At 38.2% G+C, this 26,513-nt stretch overlaps 4 protein-coding genes and 1 long non-coding RNA gene across 8 annotated transcripts in view; 1 reads left to right on the top strand and 4 right to left on the bottom strand.

Annotated features, from left to right (window-relative positions):
• The window catches only part of slx4ip (SLX4 interacting protein), a 53,197-nt gene extending 46,478 nt beyond the window's left edge, over positions 1-6,719 (bottom strand). The window contains exons 1-2 of one of the 2 annotated variants that reach the window (XM_014005952.1): positions 6,628-6,719; positions 6,463-6,504 (exon numbers count right to left, since the gene is read on the bottom strand). In XM_014005952.1, the coding sequence (XP_013861406.1) occupies positions 6,463-6,489 (27 nt within the window). In that variant the 5' untranslated portion in view covers positions 6,490-6,504; positions 6,628-6,719. Of the gene's footprint in view, positions 1-6,462; positions 6,505-6,585 lie in introns of both variants that reach the window. The other variant, XM_014005951.1, reaches the window with a different exon arrangement.
• Positions 6,629-9,898, top strand: mkks (MKKS centrosomal shuttling protein). Its single transcript, XM_014005950.1, has 4 exons — positions 6,629-8,119; positions 8,752-8,933; positions 9,023-9,133; positions 9,228-9,898. The coding sequence occupies exons 1-4, from the start codon at positions 7,144-7,146 to the stop codon at positions 9,648-9,650; spliced, it is 1,692 nt and encodes a 563-aa protein (XP_013861404.1). The 5' UTR covers positions 6,629-7,143; the 3' UTR covers positions 9,651-9,898.
• An 807-nt stretch (positions 9,899-10,705) lies between these two features.
• srd5a2b (steroid-5-alpha-reductase, alpha polypeptide 2b) lies at positions 10,706-15,746 on the bottom strand. The gene is made up of 5 exons (XM_014005946.1): positions 15,127-15,746; positions 14,809-14,972; positions 11,502-11,603; positions 11,288-11,438; positions 10,706-11,218 (listed from the first exon to the last, which is right to left on the bottom strand). Exons 1-5 carry the CDS (start codon positions 15,402-15,404, stop codon positions 11,152-11,154), a joined length of 762 nt encoding a protein of 253 aa, XP_013861400.1. The 5' UTR covers positions 15,405-15,746; the 3' UTR covers positions 10,706-11,151.
• Positions 11,985-14,795, bottom strand: LOC106515892 (uncharacterized). The gene is made up of 2 exons (XR_001310049.1): positions 13,990-14,795; positions 11,985-12,263 (listed from the first exon to the last, which is right to left on the bottom strand). It is a non-coding gene; the product is annotated as an uncharacterized LOC106515892 (long non-coding RNA).
• A 3,099-nt stretch (positions 15,747-18,845) lies between the features above and the next one.
• The window catches only part of memo1 (mediator of cell motility 1), a 9,237-nt gene continuing 1,569 nt past the window's right edge, over positions 18,846-26,513 (bottom strand). For 2 of the 3 annotated variants that reach the window (XM_014005944.1, XM_014005945.1), the window contains 8 exons: positions 25,697-25,778; positions 25,544-25,612; positions 25,286-25,398; positions 25,059-25,170; positions 24,661-24,803; positions 24,452-24,528; positions 22,430-22,534; positions 18,846-22,178 (listed from right to left, as the gene is read on the bottom strand). In XM_014005944.1, the coding sequence (XP_013861398.1) occupies positions 22,047-22,178; positions 22,430-22,534; positions 24,452-24,528; positions 24,661-24,803; positions 25,059-25,170; positions 25,286-25,398; positions 25,544-25,612; positions 25,697-25,778 (833 nt within the window). In that variant the 3' untranslated portion in view covers positions 18,846-22,046. Of the gene's footprint in view, positions 22,179-22,429; positions 22,535-24,451; positions 24,529-24,660; positions 24,804-25,058; positions 25,171-25,285; positions 25,399-25,543; positions 25,613-25,696; positions 26,236-26,513 lie in introns of those variants that run through there. The other variant, XM_014005943.1, reaches the window with a different exon arrangement.

Raw genomic sequence — 26,513 nt, 5'->3', positions numbered from 1 at the left:
GCTCAAACTTCTTTATTCAGACTGTCCTCGCAGCCGGAGTGATCAATATTACCAGCAGCAAGCAAAACCTACAAGTAGGGATGCACGATATATCGGAATTAATATCGGTATCAGACGATATTGATCATTTTCGAGAATATCAGTATCGGTCCGATATGTAAAACTGGGCCAGTATTAGTACCGGGCGGTATACTGATTCGTCCCGAATACTGTTTTTTATTTTTGTTATGATATGAATTTTCTGAATATCGACACACCGGTTTAAATAGCCTGAACACGTGCGGAACATTTCGTCGCGGCTGCCAGTGAACTGTTTCCCAGGGGACACTTTTCCTCGCTGCACCGCTATGTGTGTTAGCATGCTAATGTTATTGTTGAGCCGTTTATTGCAGCGGCGGGTGGTGATTCCACTACTTAYATTGACTGAYGTTAAAAAACATCCCGTTTTCGCTGTTGCTGAATGTAGTAAACACCTCTTCAGTGACGTGTATGGTTAGATTAAACACAAGACGATTACATGGAGACTTTAACGTGCTTCTATTGTGAAAAGCTCAGGGGAAGTAGTTTGTAGCGAAGTTGAGTTGACTGGTGTGCAAGGTGAGTCATTCTGATAATCTTTATTAAATAACATAAAACAATAGACGCGATAATAATCTTTTCTTAATCCTCCTCCTTCACGACCGGACCAAAATGCGTGATTACTGTCTCCAACCAGAAGGAGAAGAAAAGACGTTTAGAGGAGGGAAACCACGACACAGAGGTACATTAAAAGAAAAAAGTCAATAAGCAGTGTTTGTACRTTTTATTATCAGCTGACCTGTGATGAAAAGAAAAATACCATGGTATACTGTGAAACCAGTGTAAATGTTGAAAATACCGTGATATAAAATTTTGGTCATACCGCCCAGCTCTAGCCGATATTAACGTCCGGTATTGATTTCCTATTTTCTAGCTTTGTGTTTCTGTTTTGGGAGGGGAGATGTTTGGTTGAGCAGCATCTGTTTGATCATGAWCGTGATATTGATGCTGCAGCCAGGAATAACTGAAGCAGGCAGCCATGTCAGAGGTCTGGTTGTTTATTTACGATATCAAGAAAAGACTCAAGTGTGCTTGTGTGTATATGTATATTATAATTTGCGTGTGTAATATTGGTAAATCTCGGTTATCAGACATAACAGCAATAATTATATCGGATATCGATATCGGCTGAAATTTTCACATCGGAGCATCCTTACCTACGAGTCTTGTTTTCTGTTTTTATTTACGTTTTTCCCCAACACAGCGGGGTTGCAAGTCTGAACCGACTTCAACCCTCTGATGTCGGTTGTGTCAGGCTTCAAAGCTCTGGTTTATATCAGTCTCAGTTCCCAGAACACTCTCCACCGTCTCTTATCTCTCTCCCAGACCCAACTCTCCATCCTCCTGTGCAGCTCCCAGGCTGGGCACGGGGGCCCGAACAGCACCGCCGCCGCTGCAGCGTCGTCACCCGCCTCCCTGCCCTTTGCCACCGCTATCGCTCTGGTATAAGAACCAGATCCTTTTCGGACTGCACTTAGCTCAGAGCGCTAACACTAACCAGCCGCAGATGTTTACACTGAGGGGAGAAGGGGCAGGAGATGAGGTCTCACTCAATAAAACTTGCATCTCTCTCACTTTGCCTTTGTGTCTCTCCTTTTTTTTTTTCCTGACTCATTTTTTTTTTATATACAATCTGCGAGGAACCCTGGGGGGGTGCTCTTTAGATCTGTGGGCGTGTCTGCCGAGCTCTGGAGCTTTATTTGCCTCATTCCCAGCTCTCTCTCTCTGTGCACCGTGAGTCACCTGGGTTTCCCCTTTAAAACTAAACTCTCCTCTCCAGTTTTTTTCTAAACTAGCCAGATTCTTGGCAATAAAAAGCTGAGCTGATCATTACTGAGGTAAATGTTATTTTTTTAAAAAGGTGTCCAGAAGTGTTGCAAACTTCCTTTCATTCAGGTAAAGGTAAGCACACCTGAGTCCTTTTTATTTGATGACAAAAAAAAAAGGGACACAACCCACGAGTGGAATTTGAGCAGCAAGAACAGACAGGAATATCTCCAAGTAACACGCAGCAAACAAAGCTCAGGTCCTGGATGGAAATTTTTTATTATTATTATTATTATTTATATTTTGGACACTTTTCTTTGTGAAGCTGGAAAGTGTCAAAATATTTCTAATCAGGAATCCTGATGATTTTGTACAGAGGCACGATGTGTGGTCCATTATGAGCTCATCCACACAAAAACGTCTCTGTGACAGCTCAAACGTTTTGTTTCTTTAAAAAAAATGGGTCTGTGTTTAAAACTACAACTGGTTAGAGTCGGGAACGAGTGGTGCTAATAGAAGGCAGATTGTGAGGATCTGCTGCAGTTAACGTCCTGGCAGACAGCAGGCACGTCGGCAGGTCACTTTTAAAAGGAGGAGCATACCAGAACCTCCTGCAGCTCCGCGGGCCCGCTGAGGGAGCTGCTTTGAAAACACGTCGGGGAGACAAGATCATAAAACACGGCACTTAACGTGGCAGACAATCCGTGAACGTTACTCGTAAATGCTTCCATAATTCCAGGTTTCTGTGCACACCTCGACGCTTGTTTGTAAAAAAAAAAAAAAACTTTAAGGTATGCATAAAGCATGCCGCTTCCAAAAAGAAAACATTACCTCATAACGTTTTGAGGTGATGTCTCTAAGCTACCATATAAAAGTTTAGCTCAATAGCTGTAAAACTGAGTTATACATATTTTTCTGTTGGCTAATGTCGATTAGCTGAGGCTTTCATCTTGAATGAGGTGGACTCCAAATGTAATCAGTTGTAAATATCCACCCAATGATTAATTCTTAAAAGTTTCAATAAAATCCAAACAGCGGTTCATGAAATATTTTGCTAACAAAGTTGTTGCCCAAACATTATTTCTAAATATTTAAGCAAATATTTACACTTTGAGTATGTGTTGTAAATGACTCTTAGCCACAACAAAAATAATTTTTAGCTTAATAACTGCAAATTTGACTGAATTATAGGCATGTTGTGGTTGCTGAGTTCAGCTGGCTGTGGAGGCCATTTTGAACTGGATTGGCCCCAAAAGTTAATCGGTTGTAAAAATCCACCCAATGATTAATCCCTGAAAGTTTCATTAAAATCCAAACAGCGAATCATGAGATATTTTGCTAACAGACAYGCAGGGTTGATGCCAACAATTATCGCTAASTTTAAAAAATAAAGTTTCACACAATGAGTAGCGCTTCAAAGTATATGTTATGAATGACTCTCAGCTACAACCAAAATAAGTTTTAGCTTAATATCTGCAAATTTGACTGAATTATAGACATTTTGTGGTTGCTGAGGTCAGCTGGCTGTGGAGGCCAATTTGAATTGGATTGACCCCAAAAGTTAATCAGCTGTCAGTGTTCATCCAATGACTATTTCCTGAAAGTTTCATTAAATTTCACCTCGTGGCTCAAGAGATATTTTGCTAACAGATCGAGTTGAATCAAAAAATTTAAACGAAGCTTTTGAGGAAGCTCTCAGAAGATGTTTAGAGGATCACTCTTAGCTACTGCCACGTCGAATAAACAGTAGTCATTATCTATAAAGCTGGCTGAGCTGGAGGCATTTTTGTGTTTTTTAAGATCACTTGGCATGCTCACACAGACACTACATCGCCGCCTTTTCGGTGGAAGGCGATAAAAATGATAATATTGTCGCTTGTTTTGGTTAAAGAGGAGTCGTGGGCTGCATATTGAATGCTATTGTTTGGACTGAGGCCTTTCAACATACTTGTCTGTGGTTAGTTGGTTAAGCGTGGTAGAGGCTGTGTGCTTTTTCTCAGGCAGAGTAACACAACAGTGTCATTATGTGCCAAAGTGGGAAGGAACATTCCACGAACCTTCGGGGTTTTACTCTCCCACAACCAGCCGGGGGTGGGGTGGGGTGGAGGGGGGGGTTTAACCCGTACGCAGGCGTGCATAAGAAACAAATAAAGAGGAGCAAATGCAATATCTGGTCAACGAGGCGCACACGGCATTACGGAGGATGTGAGAGATCAGCTTGAATGTCTGCAGCTTGTCGTCCAAAACTCTCAATAAATGAAACATCAACAAAACAGAGAGCAGCAGCTTTCCCTGCGCTTAACACAAACATCTGATGTGCATTATTCCTGAGAGCAACAGGCCGAGATCCTTTTTTTTTTTAATAGACTGAGTTTCCTCTGCACTGTTTGCTTGTGTTCATTAACAAAAGCCTCTCAGGGGGGTAGCTTGCCAGGGAAGATTTGGAAAAAGATGAACAGCCTCTGAGACATTTTTTTTTTTCTCACAAGGATAAACAGAAACACCACAACTTAGAGCCAGTGCATTCAAACATGAGTCTGTGTTGCCCCCTAGTGGATAAAATCTGAAAGAACACTCTAAAATACATACATCTTTCAGTTTAAGATGACCCCAAGYCTATTTTATTTCATTAATTTAAATTTTAAAAAGTTGTTTTTGTTGAAGTTACATTAGTGTTTTAGTCTTGTAACCCTGAGGACTCAGGTTTGATCCCGGGTTGTGTCAAAACAAATTACTAACTCTTTCATGTGAGTTCATTCTCCATGGCCACCCATGCTGTATGGTGTGCAATTAATCGTCAGGGAAAAAAATGTCAACAATTAATATTTTCCACCTTAAAATTACTGTCATCTAATAATCGTTGATGGCTAAATCTGCAGTTTAAATTTAAGATTATCATTTAATCCTTAATTTATGTAATGTGGATCTAAGCATTGAAGTCATAAAATTGTTTTAATTTCATTAAGTTTGATTGCAGTTTAGTATAATAATTTAGTTTAATATTTAGTGTTTTTCCTCACTTTTTTCTATTTAACATCTCTCATCGCTCAGATCACAATTATTGGCAAACATATTAGGCGATGATGTAATCTAGCGAACTGAGTTAGATTTTCCTAGAAAATAACGAGWTGGTTAAAGCAGATATTTATTCTCTCTTTGTTTTTTTGCACTTTTTTTTTTCATGATGTCACTGGCTGGAAAGCAGTAAGTTGACTGCCCTGTGAAGTTCAGACAGTGTTTAGGAAGTTCACTTAACATGTTTAATTATCATGTTTCATGAAACAAGAAACATATTTCTAATGTTTCTTTTTATCATTTCTAGATAAAAAGGTAAAGCCACAGATTTGTTTGCTTTATAGTAATCTGCGCTTTAAATAAATCTTACTTTTTTATTATAAAACAGATTGATTTATTGCTTCTGTTTGTTGGAAAATACTTGAGAAGACATTTAAAAATAATCGCCTATTAAATTACTATAGCATTTTTATAGATAAAAAAATCGCAATTCGATTATTTTCCAAAATCGTTCATCCCTACTAAATACCACAATAAATTGTGAAAAAACATTTTTGCCAACATCATCCAACCCTATTCTAAATAAAATAAAAGATCTGATTCACCCCACGTCAAGGTGATTTGATGGAATCAGGCTTCTGTCACAGAACAGCACCTGTCAATCACCTGTAAACAATGGAAGCATGGTTGAAGAGGAGCAACGATGCTGCTGGAAACACAGCTGGACAAATACTGTATATACTTAAATGTAAAATATGAGGTGAGATGTGGCCTAATAGTTCAACAATGTGAGACCATCCAGCTTGTTATCAGCAAATATTAAAGTTTATTAAATATTTCAACAACAAACCACATCCTTCACATTCAGTTCCAAATCAAAACACTTATGAACATTTATTTAAGAGTATATACTTTTGACAAATGGGATCATTTTAACGTTTTGTGTGACCATCTCATCTAAACCAGTGGTTCCCAAACTTTTTATCTTCTGACCCACAAAATATCCATGGCAAAAACTTGTGACCCCAAATATTACTGCTCTGAGTAAAAAAAAACTTTGTTAATAACCCTAAAAACACAGGCTTTTTGACAATCTAAACAGCTAGTACACAAATATAAATACTTATGTATACTTATTTTGTGTTTTTGTAATATTTATAGGGAAAATATTACATCAGCAATTATTTTATTACCCTTTAAATTGATTTCTGGAGATTATCCAAGGTGCTTCATGACCCATAATTGGGTCCCAAGCCCAACTTTGGGAACCAAAGTGCAGTGGTTCCCAAACTTTTCAGCTTTTGACCCACAAAATAACAGTAGCAGAGACCTGTGCCCACAAGTATTTTTGGATGATAAACATTTGTATCAGGTCAACAAAACATGGGCATAGTAGCAATATTTCTTATACTACATTTATCCATTTTAAATACACTAACCTCACTCATTTGTAACAACTAAGGCAAAATGTAATTAATTCAGAAAATCTTTTCAGGACCCCACCTTGATGTTGGGAAACACTGCTCTAAAGCATCCTTAATATTTAGAAAACATGATTAATGCACAGGTGTTGTTAGCATAATTTGTTTTGTTTTCACCTACCTTAATGACAAATTTAATTGGAGTCATTTCAGCAACTTTCACCTAAAACAGAAASAAAGTCTTCAAGCAATGTTTTTTGTAAAACAGTTTAAAAATATTTAAGAAGCTAAAACAGATAAATACAGTATGTTTTGAAGTGGCAAAGCAAGTTGTAAGTTCGCCTACCGCCAACAGCTTTGAAACGCTTGAACGGCAGCGGAAGATGACGTCACATTTTGTAGTTCAAAAAAAGTTGTAGTCCAAAAACTAGACTGTCACTTTTATTTAAAAAAAGCAACGGCTTTTAGCTAAAATAAAAGGCAAAATTGTAAAACTAAACCATCAAATAAGGCTTTCAGGGAAAGTCTCTCTATTTTAAAGCGAAAAAGCCGTAAAAGTTTGCGTCCTTACTAGGACCCAACCGGACCCAACGCTGTATCCCTCTGCCATGGTCACTATTGGTGTCCTTAACGAAGCCTGTTTCAAACTCGACATTGTTTTGTAATTTAATAAAATGCTTTTAAAATATTTCTAATGTAAGCTACTATATTACACTTCATTAATCTTGTTGTAAGTATTTGTTAAATGATATTGGACATGGTGGCAAATGTGTGTTGATTTCTGCTCAGGCGATGTCAGGAGTGTCATCATTGACTTTGTTTTTATTTATCCGGCCAATAAGCCTAAATTAGCTGCTCCAGAATGTCTCGTCTGGTGAAGAAATCTCCATCTATCTGTACGGATCTACCTCTGGACAACACAKATATTTGTTACAAGCTTCGTCTGATGAAGGAGCTTCTGTGTTCTTGTTACGGYCCGACCGCTAGACTAAAACAAATCCACAACAACATCGGAGGGCACGTTGTCACCACCTCCGCGTCTTCGGTTCTCCTTCCAGCCGTCTCCTCCTCCGAGCCCTTCATCAATCTGATCAAAACGTCGATCCTGCACCACGTGCACCGCTTCAGCGACTGTGGGTTATTTGCTGCCATCTTCTGCTTCTCTCTCATCGAACGAGCAAAGCAGTCCGGTCTCAGAGCTGGCGTGGTGGCCAGAGTGAACAAACACTTGATGCTTCTGAGCACCGGTTACTTAAAACAGGATGACTGCGGCTGTAAAGTTAAGCTGGACTTCTGCAGCAGCCAGAACCTGGTCGGGTTAGCTCGCAGCAGCATCTCCAGCAAACCGGGGTGTGTGCTGACAGGAGCGGAGTGTCTCCACATCAGCAGGCTGGTGGTGCAGGCTTTCCTGCTGACTGTTCCCTGCCACAGCCCGGGTCCAGTCAGCCTCGGTCAAACTGTGACTGTTCCAGTTGAGGGTCTGTCTGTGCTGGACTCTGCAGTGTTTCCAGGCCTGCTGGTGGACACACCTGAAGAGTTTTACCTCAACCAACAAGACAGTTCGTTCAGTCCACTGGTGCTTTTCAGTACATCTCTGGCTGGAGATCTCCCTGAGCTGGGTGATGGCAGGATGGAGGTGCACCCAGGTCTGGAGACTGACTCTCAGATCCTGGATCAGCTCCTGGAGCTGGGCCAACAGGTGGTTAAAGATGGAGTGAAGGTGTTTGTCTGTCAGAAGGTCGTCCACCCAGTCTTACAGGGTTACCTGAGATGTCAGGGTGTYGTGGTTGTAGAGAGACTTGGAGTCACGATGATGGAGTCGCTTATTCAGCTGACAGGTGAGTCTTCCTCACACAGCACACCTGTTGTGACACTTTAAACCAGGAGTGTCAAACTCAGCTACACATCGGGACCAGAATTCTAAACTTGGTCCAATTTCTGTCAGTATTTATTGAAGGGGGAAACAGTTTTTTTATTTTTATTAAATGCAAACAAGTTCACTGTATTTTTTCAACGACAAAACCATAATCAAAAAGAAAAAATAAGTAGGTCCTCTGGRTGGGTTCTTCTTTAGTGAAATGTTTCGTCTCTCCTCCAAGAGACTTCTTCAGTCTGATGTGTTTCAGGTGAACTCAGCCTTATAASCACTGCCTCCACATGGACAAACAGGTTAGTCACATGCAAAAGTGGGTCATCGCTTAACAATAGGCTTGACACAGCATCCAAACCAATTAGTCAGGTGCTGGGGCACACGATCCTCTATGAACAGTAGAGCTAATCAAGCCTATTGTTTGTCGATGGTCCTCTTTTGCATATGACTAACCTGTTTGTCCACGTGGAGGCAGTGCTTATAAGGCTGAGTTCACCTGAAACTCATCAGACTGAAGAAGTCTCTTGGATTTTTTTTTCTTTTTGACTAAAATAAACTAATTATTTTGTTCCTCGTCTTCTATGGTCGCTTTACAAAAAGGTGCTCAACCTGTGGCCACGTTCCATTCCGCCGTCCCACCCACGGCCTACGGGAGGATCAGGGATCTCAGTGTCAGGCGGTTTGGGTCCAAGACCATGCTACATTTACAGCCCTGTGGGGGATCTGCAATCTGCACCATGGTCCTGTGCCACAGGAATGAGACCATGTTAAATGAGCTGAAGGTAAAAACAATAAAACCGGTGTTAGTTGGACTGGGGGTTTACGTGGATGGAAAAGGTTTGGTAATGTTCCCCGTGTGTGTGCGCTAAAGGTGGCGTGCCAGCAGGCAGAGCACGTGTTGAGACTCACCCTCAGGGAACCATCTGCTCTACTTGGAGGCGGCTGCACAGAGACCCATTTAGCTGCTTATGTAAGACAGAAGGTCGGTTCTGTTTTCACTCTTTAAACTTATGATTGATTTCATGTTTTCGTCCTTGACAGTGTCGTGTCTTTTTTTTTTCTTTTTCAAATCAAAGAGCAAGAATGAAGCTCGGGATTCTGCCTCAGGTCTCGGCTGCTCACAGACAGAGTACCTCCTTGGCGTGGAGGTGTTCTGCCGCTCCCTGGAGTCGGTGGCCAGATCTCTGGAGCACGACGGAGGGACCTCCGTGATCGATCTGACCCACGCTCACCGCTGGACTCAACCTTCAGACGCCACGAGAGAACAGCCGGACGTCAGCGCGGGCTGCTGCGGCTGCGGCGCGCTGGAAACCAGCGAGAAGTGGACGTATCTGGACGGCCAGCGCGCTGAGTTCTCTCCCGCGGTTTCGCTCGGAGACGCCTCTGTGCGGCCACGTGTGCTGGACTCTTTCACAGCTAAACTCAACGCGTTGCAGGTGGCCGTGGAAACGGCTAACCTGGCTCTGGATGTGAGCTATATGGTCCAAGATGTGAACTAATAAGGGGCGCCACGTGTAAAATGAAATGTTAAGAAATTTCACTGACATATTTTCCATTATTTAGCTCACTGTTCTTACATTTAGCTCATTTTTACTAAATGTTAAATTTAAATGTTAAAATATTTAATCCTAAATCTAAACGTTTRAATGTCAAATTTACCACTTAAATGTTAAGTTCACATTTAGGTGTTTTGGAATGGAATGCAGCCTTTGCTGTTGGTGCTTGGCTCATGTTATGATGTCATCATCCTGAGACAATAGCAACTGCTAGCGCACCAATGCAGCTAAAGCTTCCCTACGACATCAAACTTGCAGTTATTGCTGGTGTCTGAGCTGCACTTCAAACTGCACTCATTTTGAATTGAGATATTAAATATCAGCAGTGTTACCAACGGCTAGCTGATGTTGATGTTTGTCGATGACATCATCCTGGTGCGCTAACCTCTGCTAATGCTTCTAACACTTTTAAAGACAATAATTAAAATCTAAATTCAATATGTGTTCWTAAAACTWTGGGTGGTACCTKTGGTCCAACAGTTTAAAATGGAGCTCAGACACCAGCCATGAAGTTTGATATATTTTAAAGAAGCTTTAGCTAAATTGKAGCGCTAGCAGTTGCTACTGTCTCAGGATGATAACGTCATAACATGAGCCGAGCGCCAACAGCAACATTTAAGGGGTAAATTTTACATTTAAACACTTAGATTTAGGATTTAATATTTAAGTATTTTAACATTTAAATTTAACATTTAGTAAAAATTTGCTAAATGTAAGATCAGCGAGCTAAATAATAGATTGACAGTGGAAATTTTTTGACACTCAAAGTGAGCTAAAAATTAAAAATGTTGGTGAATTTTTTAACATTTCATTTTACACTTGGCACCCTATAAACATGAACGATTTATTTAATGCAATTTGATGCTGTTTTAAAATCAAATRTTTACATTTAGACTGAAGAAATGTACCTTTACTAAAAAATATACATTTATACTCTGATATATACCAAGAAATAGTTTATTTATGCTCATGTGACAACAGAAACTGCACACTGTATATTATTTTGCTATGTTTTTAATTTGTAATAAGAATAAACACACTTAAACACGATTACTTTATAATAACACGTAACAAATTTAACTCTGTTTTTCCTGTTTATCACTTGAAACCATAGTTAAATGGGTGATGTTCCCATTAACCACTGGAGGGATTTTTATGAAATTTTYATAAAGTAATCCTTAAGTGTACATCTACAACAGCTAGTCAACACAAAAATGCCTGTAATCCAGTCAGTATTACAAATATTCAGCTAAAAGTTCCTCAAAATACTCTCAACTCTTAAGAGATTTTATGTCATTTACAAGGTTCCCGGTGGGCGATATGCCTTCAGTTAAATCCTGTTWTTGGTCAGTACATTTGAATTCATCCATCTAAATCTCTTCTGTGTGCAGGATTCTTTCTCCATTCATGTCTGAAAGATAAAACCAGGTTTTGTTTCTTTTCCTCAGAAGATGAATGGAATCAAAGCCTTTCGAGACTTTGGGTATTCTTTAAATTTCTTCTTATAAAACCTAAGAGAGAAGCAGAAAATAATCAGAAACAAGAAGATGAGGTGCTTTCGCCCAACATGTCCATGGTACCTGTGATGGTAGTAAGCTCTAGGTCCAATAAAGAACAGGCTGAAGATGGCAAAGGACAACGTGGGAAGGGACCAGGTCGCCACTGCGTAGCCAAACCACTCCACAATCTCCCCTAAATAGTTGGCACCAGACACGTATTCAAACAGACCACCTGCAGGAGATGAAGATAACATCACTGCAAGCTCAGACTGCAAACAACAAATCTGTTTAATACCTGTAGGAATCTTGTAAACGATTTCTTTCGATTTCCTCAGGTTGCGTAAAATGCAGTCACTGTGGATGTTGATGGCCAATCCGATATAGAACATCAGTAAACCTAAAAAAAATAAGAAAAAAAGAATTGGGCATGTGTGTTCGAGGGTAAAAATGAAAGAAATACAGCAGTCATTTTACATTTAAGAATGCAAAGTAGGCGTTCACACTCCTGTTATTTTCACTTTTGGTTTTTGTCAAACTACTTTTGGATACTTATTGATACTTTAAAGACTTAAATAGATAACTTTTGTAACAGCTTTTTAAATGATTTACTTTTGTTTTAAAAAAATTAAAATTAACTCATTCTTCAGCACAATGCACCATTTGCCGATACGTGGAGCCATCTGTTACAAAAGTGTGCATCCCGGACGAGCCCCCATTATTATACGATCCACTGGCTCAAAAGGTTGCAATATAAATGGGACAAGATGAAGCGGTGACATTAATTTAAAAAAAGGAGTTTATTAACACTAAAGCAAATTGTACAAGGAGGCCACCAGGCMGCCTAACACTATCGCCAGCTCTATCCTACCAACATTCATGAACAAGATGTCCAAATACTTTAACTCCTCCCCCTGACATGGAGGGGACATTCCACCCATTTTTAATCAAGAACCACAGCCTCAAACTTAGTGGAGTAAACTCTCCTTCCAGCCATGTTTCAAACCGCCCAGTGCACGTTGAAGGTCTCGGCCTGTAGATGCCAACAGAACCACATCATCTGCATAAAGCAGAGCAAAGTTAACAAACAAGATAACCATGACTGCAACTTGTCTATGAACACCACAAACAGAATCAGAGACAAAAGACAGACCTGGCAGAGTCCAGCCAGAACTGAGAACAAGCTCAGCCTTGTGCTTAAAATGCAAGCAGAGCTCCTGCTTTGGTTATACAGAGACCATTCCTTAACAGCAATCCTGGGACCCAGTTATAAGCCTTCTTCAGGTCCACAAAACACGTAGACTGGAGAGTACAATTCCCAACACCTCCTTAGAAACTCTGCAAGGGTAAAGCTCTGGTCCACTGGTCCATGGTGAGGCCGAAAGCCACATTGCACCTCCTGAATCCAACAATCGGTTGTAGSCTTCCTTCCAAAAGCAAACTTTTTGTTTCGGTTTGATTTATTTGCACATAAAAAATATATAGAAACCATAAAACACACAAGAAACACAGCTGTGCTGGAGAGGTTGAGAAGACCCTAGAGTCTTATCAGATCACTTCCCCTATGACATTATAGAATTAATAGCAAGCAAGAGTAAAAAAAAAAGTCAAAAACCATACAAATCTATTATCACATACCATTTTAAATTAACATCAATTTTAAAAGTTTTTTTTTTTTTGAAAGCATCAATATCACTAGTGGATTGAAGACCTGGTGGTAGGTTATTCCAAAATGAGGGACCCTCTATACGTAAGTGCACTTTGCTTAACTGCTATTCTGCACAATGAAAAATAGAAGTCGTGACTGTGTCTTGTTGAATAAGTGAGAAAATCACAATAAGTAACAATACTRTAAAAAAAACTACTGGCAAATCAGTAGATAAATGTAAATACTTCTACATAAAATATATATAAATCCACCCAAAAATACAGGCCTTTTAAACACTTACCTCCAAAGTAGATGACCGAGCCTCAATAAAAACATCAGTCACTGCAGTATATATATATATATATATATATACACCCAATAATGAGAGTTTGCTCTCCAAAGTTATTGTAATTTGGAATTTCTACCTTAGATTTGATCATATGAAAACCAAAATCCTTATTTAAAACAAAGTCCTCAAGCTATTAAAGAAACTCCACCTCCCTTTTTGTTTTTCCTACATAAATGCATTGAGCAACTTTGATCCATGTTTCAGACAAAGTCAGTACAGAGCTTGTTAAAAATGTATAAAATTATCAACATTTTGGGTTAAACTACTGGAACCAAATATTATTTTGGCCCTGATTTGTCAACGTTTTAGTCAAAGTATTAAAATCAGCTTCATTGTTATAATTACACATATTATTTAAGCTTAAATTTTAAAAATTTTCTATCTGAGTCAACAGATTCCCTATACAATCTCTCTTTATCATGAATAAAGTTGAAGGAGTTGGTCTCTTAATGTTTTTAGGGCCATTCTTAATCACTTAAGACATTTGTAAATGTTTCAACTGATGTTGTACTGTATTTTAGTCCTATCTTACCTTTTAGGCATGTTTCTTGTTTTTCTTTTATTTATCATGAAATATTTGATTGTAGTTTAATTCAATATTTGTAGTTTTGAATTTTGTAATGTCTGTGTGCTGCTGCCGTTCTTGGCCAGGTCTCTTGAAAAATAGATTTTTAATCTCAATGAGATCTACCTGGCTAAACAAACAAACAAACAAACAAACAAACAAACAAATAAATATTAAAGTCTAAACCAGCAATTTTACAAATGGTTAACAGCAGAAATAAACACCTGCAGATGTAAGGTTAGTTAGACCAGTTGATCCAATCTCAGAAAGGCAATGTTTCCTTTCTTCCTCTTTGAACTGAGGCAATGATTCTTCGTTTCATGCAGACCTTTCCAGAGAAGTCTTCATTAACGTAGATATTTGTACCTTTAAGGGATTTGACTCTCTTCAGTATCKGTTTGTCCTTTTAACGAAGCAGATCAATCAAAATAGACCAGGTTGATCATATCTTCAGACGTTCACAGTCCTTCCTTTCCCACTTCAATCAATATGKTTTTTTCTTCTTCTTGATTGGTTCATATGATCCATTTTTCCTGCCAAGTTGTTTACAGAGGGTTTGATATTCATCAAGGTTGTCAGAAATGTTTAAAGTTTTCACCAACGTTGAACACAGGAGCTTTCAGATCATCCAAATCTGCTTGAGAAAATTGGAGGCTAGTCCTCAACATCTTTTACCAAGCTGTCCATGTGAGAGTCAAACACATGATCTTTAGCTCTTCTCATGTTCTTCAAGCATCTTATTGACCAWGTATCCTCRCCTTTTCTTGGCATTTTGATGTTGGTTTGATTAGGATTAGGGACTGGAACAGCAGCACTAGGCCCAAATTTTCAATCCACCAAAAATCACAAAAAGCGCTGACCATCCACTCCTCTGTGTTTCACAGTCCACACTTCAGTCAGGTTTCATTTAAAAAAAAGACCTTTTCATGACTAAAACAAAATAACACAGTGGTATAAAATGAGCAGCTTTCTCCATGAGGCTTTTACAGAAAATGCTAACATCTCCACCACACTTTAGTGCAAACATTAAACTATTAACTCACCGATTTTATAGCGGTAACTGGTTGACCATTTGTCATCAAACTGGGCACAGTGCAGCAGATAGTGGCTCTGCAGGAAACCATTCAGGAAGCAGAAGAAACYCGCTGCCACCATCACGCTCACTGGAAAAGGCTGCCCTCTGGTCAACAAAGAGTAGACAAATGTCCTGCATGTGATGAGAGATTGCAGATTATTCATTTCATCCAAGCAGAATATGTTTCACAGCTAGATGTAGGTTTCTATATCMCTGATTTAGCTCTTTGGAGACCAAAAAGGTCACCATGTTCCAGCAGAACTCAGATTTAAACAGTTGCTCTTACCTTTGAAAATAGTGCAAGCAAAATGTCTTCAGGAATATGTCCTTCCCTAAATGAGAGGATGTATGTGAACACTGCATGAAAAGCAGAGGCATGAGGAGAGCAGGGATCTCCTGCAGGAACCAGGCAAGTCTGGCAGGCAAAGTCCTGGTGGCAGCAGCAGCAGGTGTCATATGGCGCCCATAGGAGGCCTGTGCCTTCCTGTGACTGACCAGGTGGCCCAGTCCTGCCAGGAGGATCCCACAGCTCAGATAGTGGACCAGGTTCTCGTAGCACTGCATCCTGGATGGGTCCGGGGGCTTCGGGTTCCTGCGGTCCTTTCCACTCCTGAGCAAATCTAAAGCATCTGTATGAAGCTCAGAAAATGTAAACAGTCCTGACTCCTCCCTGCTGAGTTATGACTGTTCTTTTCTTCACATGAACCGAACAAACACAGCCAGAGGTGAGGCCCTGTTTAACCAATCCCGCTTCGAACACATTCTTAGATTTAATCTCGGAGCAGATTAGCAACCATCTGTGAGAAACTATTTCAAAGAGTCTCTTGACAAAAACTCAGCTCCTGTTTCTTTTTACACATTTTTTTTAATCTGAAGGCTGACCTAAAAATCTTAAATTACCTTTTTCCTGCCTTTTTTTCAGGGTGGGGTTAAAGGCAGGGGTGGAGACAGAGAGGTGGCTGGGGTGGCAAGTGCCACCTCTGCCACTTGATTGGCCCCCAAATATTTGACTAATGGGTAGGGATCTTGGATTTTGTATTTGGATTTAGAATTTGTTAAATATTGTCTGTGATATTACTCTGTATAAGTTTTTTTTAAGTTGTTTATGTTTAAAAATTGGTGAAGTATAGTCCTTTGTAAAATTAGCTTTAACATTAGCGGTTAACTTAATTTGGAATTAGCATCAACAATTGGCATGTGATCATTCTTTTAACAAATTTCATCTCAATAAGTCTTTAAATGGTTGAATTATAGCATTAAAGTTAACTATGGTGGCCATCTTGAATTTTGGATTAGCATGTATAATTTGGTAAAAGCTGCTTTTGGCTTCAACTTCTTGTTTCTGATAATGAAAAAATTGCTAACTTATTTAATGAACATTTTATTTCTTCAGTAAGGACATCATTACCGGGACAAGCTAATAGTTTAAAGTTATTTAAATATCCTGACACTTCAAAGCAATTTTCATTTTCTGAAATTTCACAGTGATGTTTTGAATACACTCCAATCTCTAAATGGCTCACATGCATTTGACAAATATAAGATAAATATGGATTTCTTAAAAATGCATGCCAACACTTTTATACCACTGTTTCATCATTTGCTTAATTTATGTATTGTGCAGTCTATTTTCCCTGATGCCTGGAAGTTTGCTCAGATTACTCCCATTTTTAAACTGGTGATCCAACAGAAGTTTCAAACAATCGGCCAATTTCTGTTCTTCCTATTTTTTCTAAGTTACTTGAAAAAACATTATTTAATCAACTACTTCAGCATTTAGAAGCTAATAAAATGCAAAGCAATAGCCAACATGGTTTCTGCATGTCGAGGTCAACTATGTCTGCATTAATTTTATTCACTGAACAAATATGTGCTGCTTTGAACAAAGGTCAAGTAACTGGTGCTGTATATATTGATTTTCGTAAAGCATTTGACACAGTTGATCATTATACTCTCTTAMAAAAGTTGATTTCTTTTCAACTTYCATCATCTGCAATACAAATGTTTTCCTCTTATTTGACTGATAKGTGTCAGGTTGTGAAACATGGAAGCTCTGTGTCCGGGTCTCTGCCCTGTTCCGTGGGAGTTCCGCAGGGTAGCATACTGGGCCCATTGCTTTTCCTATTATACATAGTAAATGACCTTCCAAAAATATTGAAGTATTCAAATATTTTAATGTATGCTGATGATACTGTTCTTTTTTTGTCTGATTTCAATATTGAATCTATTAGTAGTCAGTTACAAACAGATCTTCAGACATTTCATGGTTGGCTTCAAGATAATCTTTTGTCAATTAATGTTAAAAAACTGTGTGCATGTATTTTTCCTCACCCAGGAGACATTTCAATATAACAAATCAACTCACTTTTTTGAACAAACACCTTGATATTGTCACTACCTACAAATATCTTGGAATTACTTTGAATTCTCATTTGACTTATCGTGATCATGTACAAGTCTTAACCACTAAGTTGAAACAGAAATTAYATGTTTATTCAAAAATTAGATCCAATCTGACATCTTCTGTTTCAAATATCTATCTTCATGCCATTATACTCTCAACCATGTCGTACTGTTTACCTGTTTGGTCTCTTACAACAAATGAAATCTTAGAAACCATAGTTAGGCTCTACAACAGGGCCTACAAAATTCATAAAAAACTTCCTGGTTGGACTCATCACTGTACAGTTCTTTCATTGTCTGATGCCTTGACTTTTCAGAATTATGTTTTGTATAGTGGTATTAATTTATATTTTCAGATCCTCCAAGGTGCCAATTATGGAACTCTCTGTGCATTGTTGCCCAAATCAAATTCTGGAAGTGGTCATTCAACTAGATCTGTTACAAAAGGACAACTGATATTACCAACTTTTAAAAACTGTTACGGCCAGAGGTCTTTCTTCTATGTTTATACTAAAGCATGGAATGACATTCCTCAAAAMATAAAGTCCATTTCAAAACTACAGCCCTTTAAGAAGGATCTTGTCTGCCATCTGCTGGACACTTTTTGTTGTGCTCATATTTAGATGTCCTATTTTGCAAATGCTGCCTTTTTGAAATTTGGTATGCTTGTTTGTCTTTGTGTCTATGGTGTATAATGATGTGATTGTGATGCTGTAATTCTGAGTGTTTTATGTGCTGCAGAACAGGAACCTGCTGTAAAACAGCAATTATGCTGAGTCAAGCTTGAGTTTCAATAATCTTTTCCTGTTAAATAAATAAATCAAATCAACTTTGTCTAAAAATGTCTAAATACTGTATGTTGTGACTAGCATTTAGCATCTTTTTAAATTGTTTTTAATAATGATCATAAGTATATTCATCTTCTTGAATTTTTAGTTCCAGAGTGCTTTTCTTTATTTGTTTATTTTCTTTATTTGTAAAACACTAGCTAAAAGCAGCAAAATAGGTCAAAAACTAAAATCAAGAGAAAAGTAGCTACAAGTAAAATAGATGCTCAAAATGAAATTGGCAAATTGTCTAGAATTAGCAAAACAGATGCTAAAGCTAAAAAACAATATGGATGCTAAAATGATCAAAAATACTCGTTTAAAAGCAGCAAAACACAAGCAGAAAGCCAACAGCAGCACAGCTATAACTATTATTACCAACTTAAAAGAGACGCTCAAGGTGAAATCAGTAAATGATGGCTAAAATTAGCAAAACAGCTATGTTAAAGCTACGCCAAAGCATTAGACAGATGCTACACTTAGGAAGTGATAAAGTTAAAATTACCAAAAAGTATTCTAAAGCTAAAGTTAAAATAATAGCTAAACTTAGTTCTGATTGTTGGAGAGCTTTGATTTTCTTTCAGGGAATGTTGGACCTTTAATTTTTGCTGCAAACAGAATTTCCCCAGATAAGATGATTTTATCTAACAGCTGCAGAGCTATAAATAGATTTACAGAATTATTTGTCATGGTTGAAAACGTCAAAGGCATGCAGCAGGAGTGGTTTTTTTTTTTTTTTTACATTTTAAATCAGAAAAGGACACCAGACCAGACGTGCTTTTCAGTACATTTTACTTCTTTTGTAACATGAATCCTCTGCCTTTTTCTGAACAGCCTTTAGGGATGTTTTGTCAGTGGAACCTGAGATCAAAAAAACTCCATTACGGGAGTAGTTAAGCAGTATATTTTAGGTTAATGACATGTAAGTTCCAATTCTCAAAGAAAAAACACAAAATACGAAAAAGAAAAACATTTCTAAAATGACAAATATCCATGAACAGAAAAAGAATAAAATAATAATAAAAAAAGGAACAGTGTTGAGGTTAAGCTTTTCACTCGCTACAAGTTGACGTGGACGAAACAGAACTCCACTCCCTGCAGGTCACAGGAGATTCGAGTCGGTGCCTTTTTCCTTTTGTTGTGTTTTGTTTTTAGACCCAAGAGACGAGGTGGAAAGGCCCGTAAATGAGCCGGAGACGAGATCAAGCTGTCGGCAAAAGGGGAGATTGGAAAAAAAAAAACTAAAAAAAAAATAATAAACAGAAGAGCACAGTCTAAAACATCAAATAAGACTGAAAGTGAAAACACGTTTTATATATAAATGTGCAACAGTGAGAAAAGGCACAATAGCACAGTGTGTCATGCTTTGCTAGTTTCCTGTAAATTAGCATTAGAGGTCAGGTGAGTCTGGGATTGAACTTTCAGTCTGCCCCACCCCACCCTGTTTTAATCTTAATCCAACACATTTTATGGCGCCAAGTTCGGGGAGCTGATGTTCAACTCCCGTAAATTTCTCGTAGCAAATCGTCGAATTTCCAATGAAAGCTACAAGAAATTATTAAATTATTCTTGCCCCTCGAACCAGTTAAAAATCCTCCTGGGATTCTGTGCTTTATGTTTAAATAAGCAAAAATTTGTCTTAATTCGTTAAATCCAAAACAAAATCTGGTTAAATCTAATTTATCTATTTATTTATTGTTTTGGTTTCAATCCAACAATTTATATAAAGTAGTTTACTAATTTTAGAATAACTGATACAAATTTCAACCTTTTTTTGGCATTTTTCATTCAAAACAAAAAAATAATAATTAAATAACCTTCTTAATAGATATTTCTTATAATTTACAAAGGCAGACTTCCCTGCTGGGCCAAACCAAAAGCCTTGCTGAATATGTAACAGAAGATATTTGCTACAAAATCAGGAAAAAATAAGTAAAAAAAAAAATCACTTGTTTCTCGTACTCARCTGCTACAGAATTTTAAAGAGGCTGTGTAAACAAAGACAAGAGTCGGTGAAGACACAAATCCACATTTTCTTATGTTTCTGTAGCGTCTGAAGTCTGGCCCTCTGAAACGACACATCTTTGCTGCTTTAAGCAAATAAAGAGTCAGTGTTTCACACCGTCTGAACCGACAGCTTCAGAGCTGAAGTGACAAAAGCTGCTGTTCAAATCTACTCACTAATTCAGTAAATACTACCACATCTATCAAAACTTCTAAAAATAAAAACAGGTGAATAAAATATATTTAATCAACCAATCTTATAATGATAATAATAGTAATAATAATGGTTTTGGTTGCTTACAGTAGGGAGTTAGTGGGTGCAGCCCTTTATTAGCGACATATGCTAAACAGTGCTAGCAGTTAYTTATGACACTTTATAGTAGCATTAGGTTTGAAGCATATTTCTTTTTTTTTTCCTGAACACTCTCCATCCGTTTCTGAATATTTTAGTTTCTTTTTAAAAAGAGATAATCTGCTGAGTTTTGAACAGATGTTTCGTCAGATGGATTAGAGCCACGGTCTTCCAGCCCAGTCAGGAAAGGCTTACGGAGTAAAACGATTGGCGAATCTTTCGTGCGAGTTTGCTCGCCGCGTGTGACCRCTGACGAAGAGAGCAGCCGAAAGATAAAAGACGTTATCAGCCGAGATGACGGTCACCGATAACGGAGTTTGCAGGAACGGGAAAATTTTCATTTTRCTTCATAAGCCTGAAAAACGAGAAGGCTCCTTTATAGTTAGCCATTAGCTCAGTCTGGATGAAGACTTTTGCACTCCGTTGTCACTGACTGATGTCGCGGCTGATCAGGTCCTAACTATCGGTAGCTATGAGACGACACATCGCTTCAAAAATGACCAGACTGCCACTTTGAGGTGGTGTACGATGGTGTATTACGGCCAGTTTGCAGATGAAAAAAAAAAAAGGGAAAGCAAATCTCCGAGAAAAAACTCAATTTCTGAGATTAATTTCAGAAATTTGAGAAAAAAAACAGGAAATTCTCTTATGTTGAAAAGTCACAAATTTGCGAGAAAAAAAACTACGAAATTTTCTGAATTAAAGACAGAAATTTGCGACATTAATATTTTCTGACATGGTAAAGTCAGAAATTTACAAGAAAAAAAACTCGTAAATTTATGAGAAAAAACCTGAAGTTTTCAGGAATGGCTAAAGGGTGCTTTCACCTGTTTTCACCACCATCTTTCATTTGCTCTAGTTTAAAAACTAAAAAAAACACGTAGAAACTTAAAACCTGGACTAAATTATTCTACTATTCTTCGCAAATCACACACTTAGTTTTAAATATTCTACAATCAGTGTAGAATAATTTAGTCCAGGTTTTAAGTTTCTACGTGTTTTAGTTTTAAACTAGAGCAAACGAAAGATGAGTTTTTTCTTTCTTGTAAATTTCTGACTTTACCATGTCAGAAAATTTTAAGGTTGCAAATTTCTGTCTTTAATTATGAAAATTTTAATTTTTTTTCTCAAAAATTTCTGAAACTAATCTCAGAAATTCTGAGTTTTTTCTGAGATTTGCTCCTCCTTATTTTCATCTACAAAGTGGCCCCAATACACCGTCGTAGTGGTGAGTTAGTTACAAGATAGATTGTGTTGTTCCATATCTTCCATGTGTTCAGGAAAATAATGATTCAAAGATCGCTGCAACCTAAATAAGAGATTTCCTGTCCAAAGTTTAGTCTGAGCCAAATTCAAATGACTCGTTTCGTCTCCATTTTCTCTTCTCAAAACTGCACTTCAACCAAAAGCTTTGAGAGGCTCCAAACTGAGAGGAAGGGGAAAAGAAAGGGGAGATAATCGCATCGGTTCTGAAAGTCTAAGTCCTTTTCGTAAGTAGGGGGTGCAACTGAGTGGGGAGGAGTTTAAGGTCGTGGGGTTCATGGGTCAGGGGTATGGCGATAAGATAAGTAAGGGCAGGGTGGCGGCGGCGGTTTGCTGTGGCCCCTGCAGAAGTTGACCTCAATGAACGATGAGCGCCCCGGCAGCGTAGCTCACGGAGCTGTCCTGCCAGTTCCTGCACTGACTCGACTGGGCGTAGTTCAGGAAAGAAAAGTTCATCTCTAATCCGGTCTTCCTAAGCTCAGCCACGGCCTGGAAAAACAGTGAGAAGCAATTAGTTCCTGAAGTGACTAGATTTAGAATTTCATCCATCTGCAGCTGATTAATTTTCAAAGTTAACCAAATCCAAGATGGCCACCGCAGCTAATGCACACACAAAATGGCATTAACTCAGTAAATTACACAGATAATGAGCTAAATTTTTGTGTGGCGTTAGCTGAGAGGGCAGGTTTGGACACCCCCTGTGTTGGATTCTGTGAGGTCATTTCCTCCACGGTACCTACATTTAGCAGCACTCCTATCGGGTGGCGCCCACAGATGGTGTTGCGGTACTTCTTCAAGTAGTTTGTGAACGACATGGGATCCAGCTGCTCTATAATGCTCATTCCCTGTGAAAGTAAAAAAAGAAGAAGCAGCTGAGCTAAATCATAAGAATGAACCCAGGGTATAGAAAATTAACATCTTGGTTCCTGCTTTCATCATGCATTGATCACAGCACATGTTAATATACATGTACGTTTTAGCTAGGGTGCTAACAAGAAAGCTAACAGCCCTGTTAGCCCCAAAGCTAATATACATGTACAGATTAGCTATGTGCGAATGATAAAGCGAACAGACCTGTTAGCTTTCGCGTTGGTGACAAAGCTAATATACATGTATGTATTAGCTAGGGTGCTAAAAAGAAAGCTAACAGGACTGTTAACTAGGACACCAACTAGAAAGCCAACAGGCCTGTTAGCTATTGTGTTAGCACCCAAGCTAATATAATGCATGTATTAGCTAGGGCACCAACTAGAATGCCAAAAGGCCTGTTAGCTATGGTGTTAGCACCCAAGCTAATATGCATGTATGTATTTGCTAAGGCACTAACTAGAAAGCCAATTAGCTTATTAGTTAGCTATCACATTAGCGCTAGGGATGCAAGTTATTGATTAATGGATTAATCCAAAGTTGACTGATCTTATCGACTAACGATTAATTGATACGCGGCCATTTTCCTAAAAACCTGACATTTCTCTTGAATCAAGGGTCTTTCAATAACATGAAGGGCTAATTTTTTATTATTTTTTTTTTACACACTAAATAAAAAAGTACAGTATTTTATTTTATAAAATTTATTGTGCCAGCTGTTTTAAACACTGACTGAATAAACAGAAAATTKTGGATTTCTCACACATTATTAAACTTGGACATATTTATAAAATATAACAAAACAGGAATCTGTTAGGCTAATTGAAAAAAAAGGAAAGAAAAAAGAAGTAAAACACATGATCCACCCTGAACAGAGAAATGTAACACTAACATTTAAACACGGGGTAACATTTTAATCTAAAGATTTACTCAAAAACAAACTATAAACATGACCTGAGAGGGGTAAACATAAAAATGATTACTGGAACTGTGTTTGTTTACATTCCCTGTGGTTCTATCTGGACTGATTTGATGTCAGTTACTGTTTATTTGATTTGTTCACTGGCCGGGTTACATCACACAGATGAGATTAACTTCACAGTAATTATTTGTAGTGACTAACTTTTTTTGTTTAGTTTTGGTTCTTTCACACAGAGTCGAACTCTAAAAGAAGCTAACGTTAGCTAAACATTCTCCGTCGTCCTGCTCTCTAAGCGTCATACTGCTGGATGGTCCGGTACAACCTTCGATACTTTTCCTTTGAGTTTGGTTTAGTCCGTTGTTATTGTTGTGTCGCAAATAAAATGAAACAAGATTTGCGCGATGATGCTGCCCACATTGAGACGGCTCTCTGCTCAGCTCAACAGAGCCGAGGTAAAGTAAGGCCAGGCTGAGAGCAGCAGCGCCATCTACTGGATGAAGTCAAAACTACACTGAAATAAGGCTTAAACGGGTGTTTTCAATTAATCAAATGGAAGAAATTTTAATCTAATAAACCATTATTCGACAATTAATCGTAAGTCGATTAATTGTTTGCATCCCTAGTTAGCGCCCAAGCTAATATACATATTTGTATTAGCTAGGGCGCTAACGAGAATTCTAACAGGCTAAGTTGATGTTCTCCTTCCTTGAAGCAGTTCGTGGTACCGGGGCATAAACAGTATGGCGCAGTCCGCGTGACAATATATATTTTTTAATTTATAAAAACTAGCAGTATTTTTACAGTCTTTGGTTTACAGCTGAAGTAAATATTTATTAAATAATGTCTGATGTTCCCTTAATGCGCAACACACAACAGAAAGTCACAAATACAGGCGAGCTCCTCTCGTTATAAAACATCATAGTTGAGACTTAAATGTGCCACAAAGTTCCATTTTAAACATCTCAGCTGTTACCATTTTATCCAGATGCTCGATTGACCTGTAGATCTCCCCTTGGGATTCATCATAGTACGTGTAGCGAAACCGCTGACCTTCAAGCAGAAAAAAAAAAAAAAGACGACGGCAAACAGCCGAATGAGTTTATCGTATTTTAAGAAAGCAGCAAAGAATCAACGTCACCTTTAGTGTTTTTTTTATTTATTATTTTTTTATTATTAACTCACCCCAGTGACAGAAGTCCGATGAGATTATGAAGAGGTTGGAAGGGTCCGCCAGATATTTGCTGAGCAGCTTCCCGTACTCCAGTTCCTTGGACTCGCTCAGAGCTCCCACGAGCACAGGAACAATACTTAACTCATCTTTGTGGCTGAAACAACAGATTACCTTTTTAATGTTGGATTTAAACATTTCTTATGGGTACAGAAAATATAATCTGTTTTTTAAGCTTTAAAAAAAAACAGAACGACTCTTCACTGGATCAGTGATGAGAACCAGCTAAAAAGATGAGCTAACATTTGATGTGGTGGCAGCATACTCAGAGTGACAATAGAAGTTAGCTGAGGGAATAATAATAATAATAATAATAATAAACATTTTCTGTTCAAATAAGAAGAAACATTACCTCTCCATGGCTTTAGCAGTGTAAGGCAAGTGCATTTCAATACTGTGCTCATCTTCATCCGTCTGCAGACTCATCTTCTCAAACAGCCCAGTCTTCAAGAGGTCAGCATTAACTGCAAAACATTTTATTTCATCATTTTTGGAACTCGTGCACGTCGTCATTTACTAATAGTCACTTTGGGAGCTGCACACGTGAKCCAACTGAGAATACGACAAAACCAGGCATACCCTTCTGGTCGATTCTCAGGTCATAGAGCGGTGTTCTATAGATGTCTGCAGGTGTCAGCGCACAGCGGGAGAGGGGCACGTGGTGTGAAGGTCCCAGAATGAACACCCTACGACTGAAGAGCAACAGGACTTTACCTCACAAAATAAAAAGTTATTTATTTTTATAATCAACAGCACGGTGTTCTCTAATCTTTCTGTTGTAGGACAGGTGTAAAGATTAAAAAAGTCATTTTAACTGAAAAACATGGAAAAGCTTACGTAATGGAGGGATCGACCTGCTTGTAGGCGTGTGCTGCACAAGCACCGCAGTAGGTGTATCCAGCATGGCTGCAAGAAGGCATGTCAGTACACTAAAAAAAAAAGACTTAATTTACTTGAATTAAATTATTTTTTCACAGTTTGTGTTCTTACGGTGCTATGATGGCTCTAGCTGGTCTGATTGTGGACTGTGCTTGGGACAGCCAGCCCTCTAGTTGTGCATTCAGCTGAGATCCTGCAAAAGATTTAAAAAAACAAAAAAGGCAAAACTCATCAATAATGTGTTTTGTAGTCGACATAAACACTGATTTAAAATGCAACAAGCGTTCAGTTAAATAAACAAAGATCTCATGAGATCTGTTAGGATCCGTCAGTGAGGCTGTGTAAAGATTGATTCCCAGCCAAATTTTAGCTAAGTGTCTATAAAACTGATTAAATTGACATTTTTGTGTTTGCTAAGTTTGATCAGCTGCAGATGTGCAACCAATGATTGCTTTTTTCCGCCCTTTCTTTTCTATAATTTATGATATAAAATGCTAACAAACCATTTAAAACACAATTACATGATCGCCCCTGAATAATCAGTCTGATATTACTTTCTGATATCAGCAACTCATTTGGTAAAATTGCTCCGGAACTAAAACCCATAGGAGTCAATGGCCACATGATGGCAATAAATTTAAAATAACAGTGTTGTACTTTTACTCAAGTATCACTTTGAGGTACTTTATACAAGTATCTTATCATAATCTTCGAAGGTGCCAATAATGGAACTCTCTGTGCATTGTTGCCCAAATCAAATTCTGGAAGTGGTCATTCAGCTAGATCTGTTACAAAAGGACAACTGATATTACCAACTTTTAAAAACTGTTACGGCCAGAGGTCTTTTTTCTATGTTTATACTAAAGCATGTGTAGAGGATACTCCAACATAACTTCTCATATTTAACCTAATTAATATCGACTAATAT

This window comes from Austrofundulus limnaeus, unplaced genomic scaffold (genome assembly GCF_001266775.1).
Source record: "Austrofundulus limnaeus strain Quisiro unplaced genomic scaffold, Austrofundulus_limnaeus-1.0 Scaffold33, whole genome shotgun sequence".
Lineage (NCBI taxonomy): Eukaryota > Metazoa > Chordata > Actinopteri > Cyprinodontiformes > Rivulidae > Austrofundulus > Austrofundulus limnaeus.
Note: the sequence above shows the minus strand (reverse complement) of the source record. Positions and strands in the feature narration are given on the sequence as shown.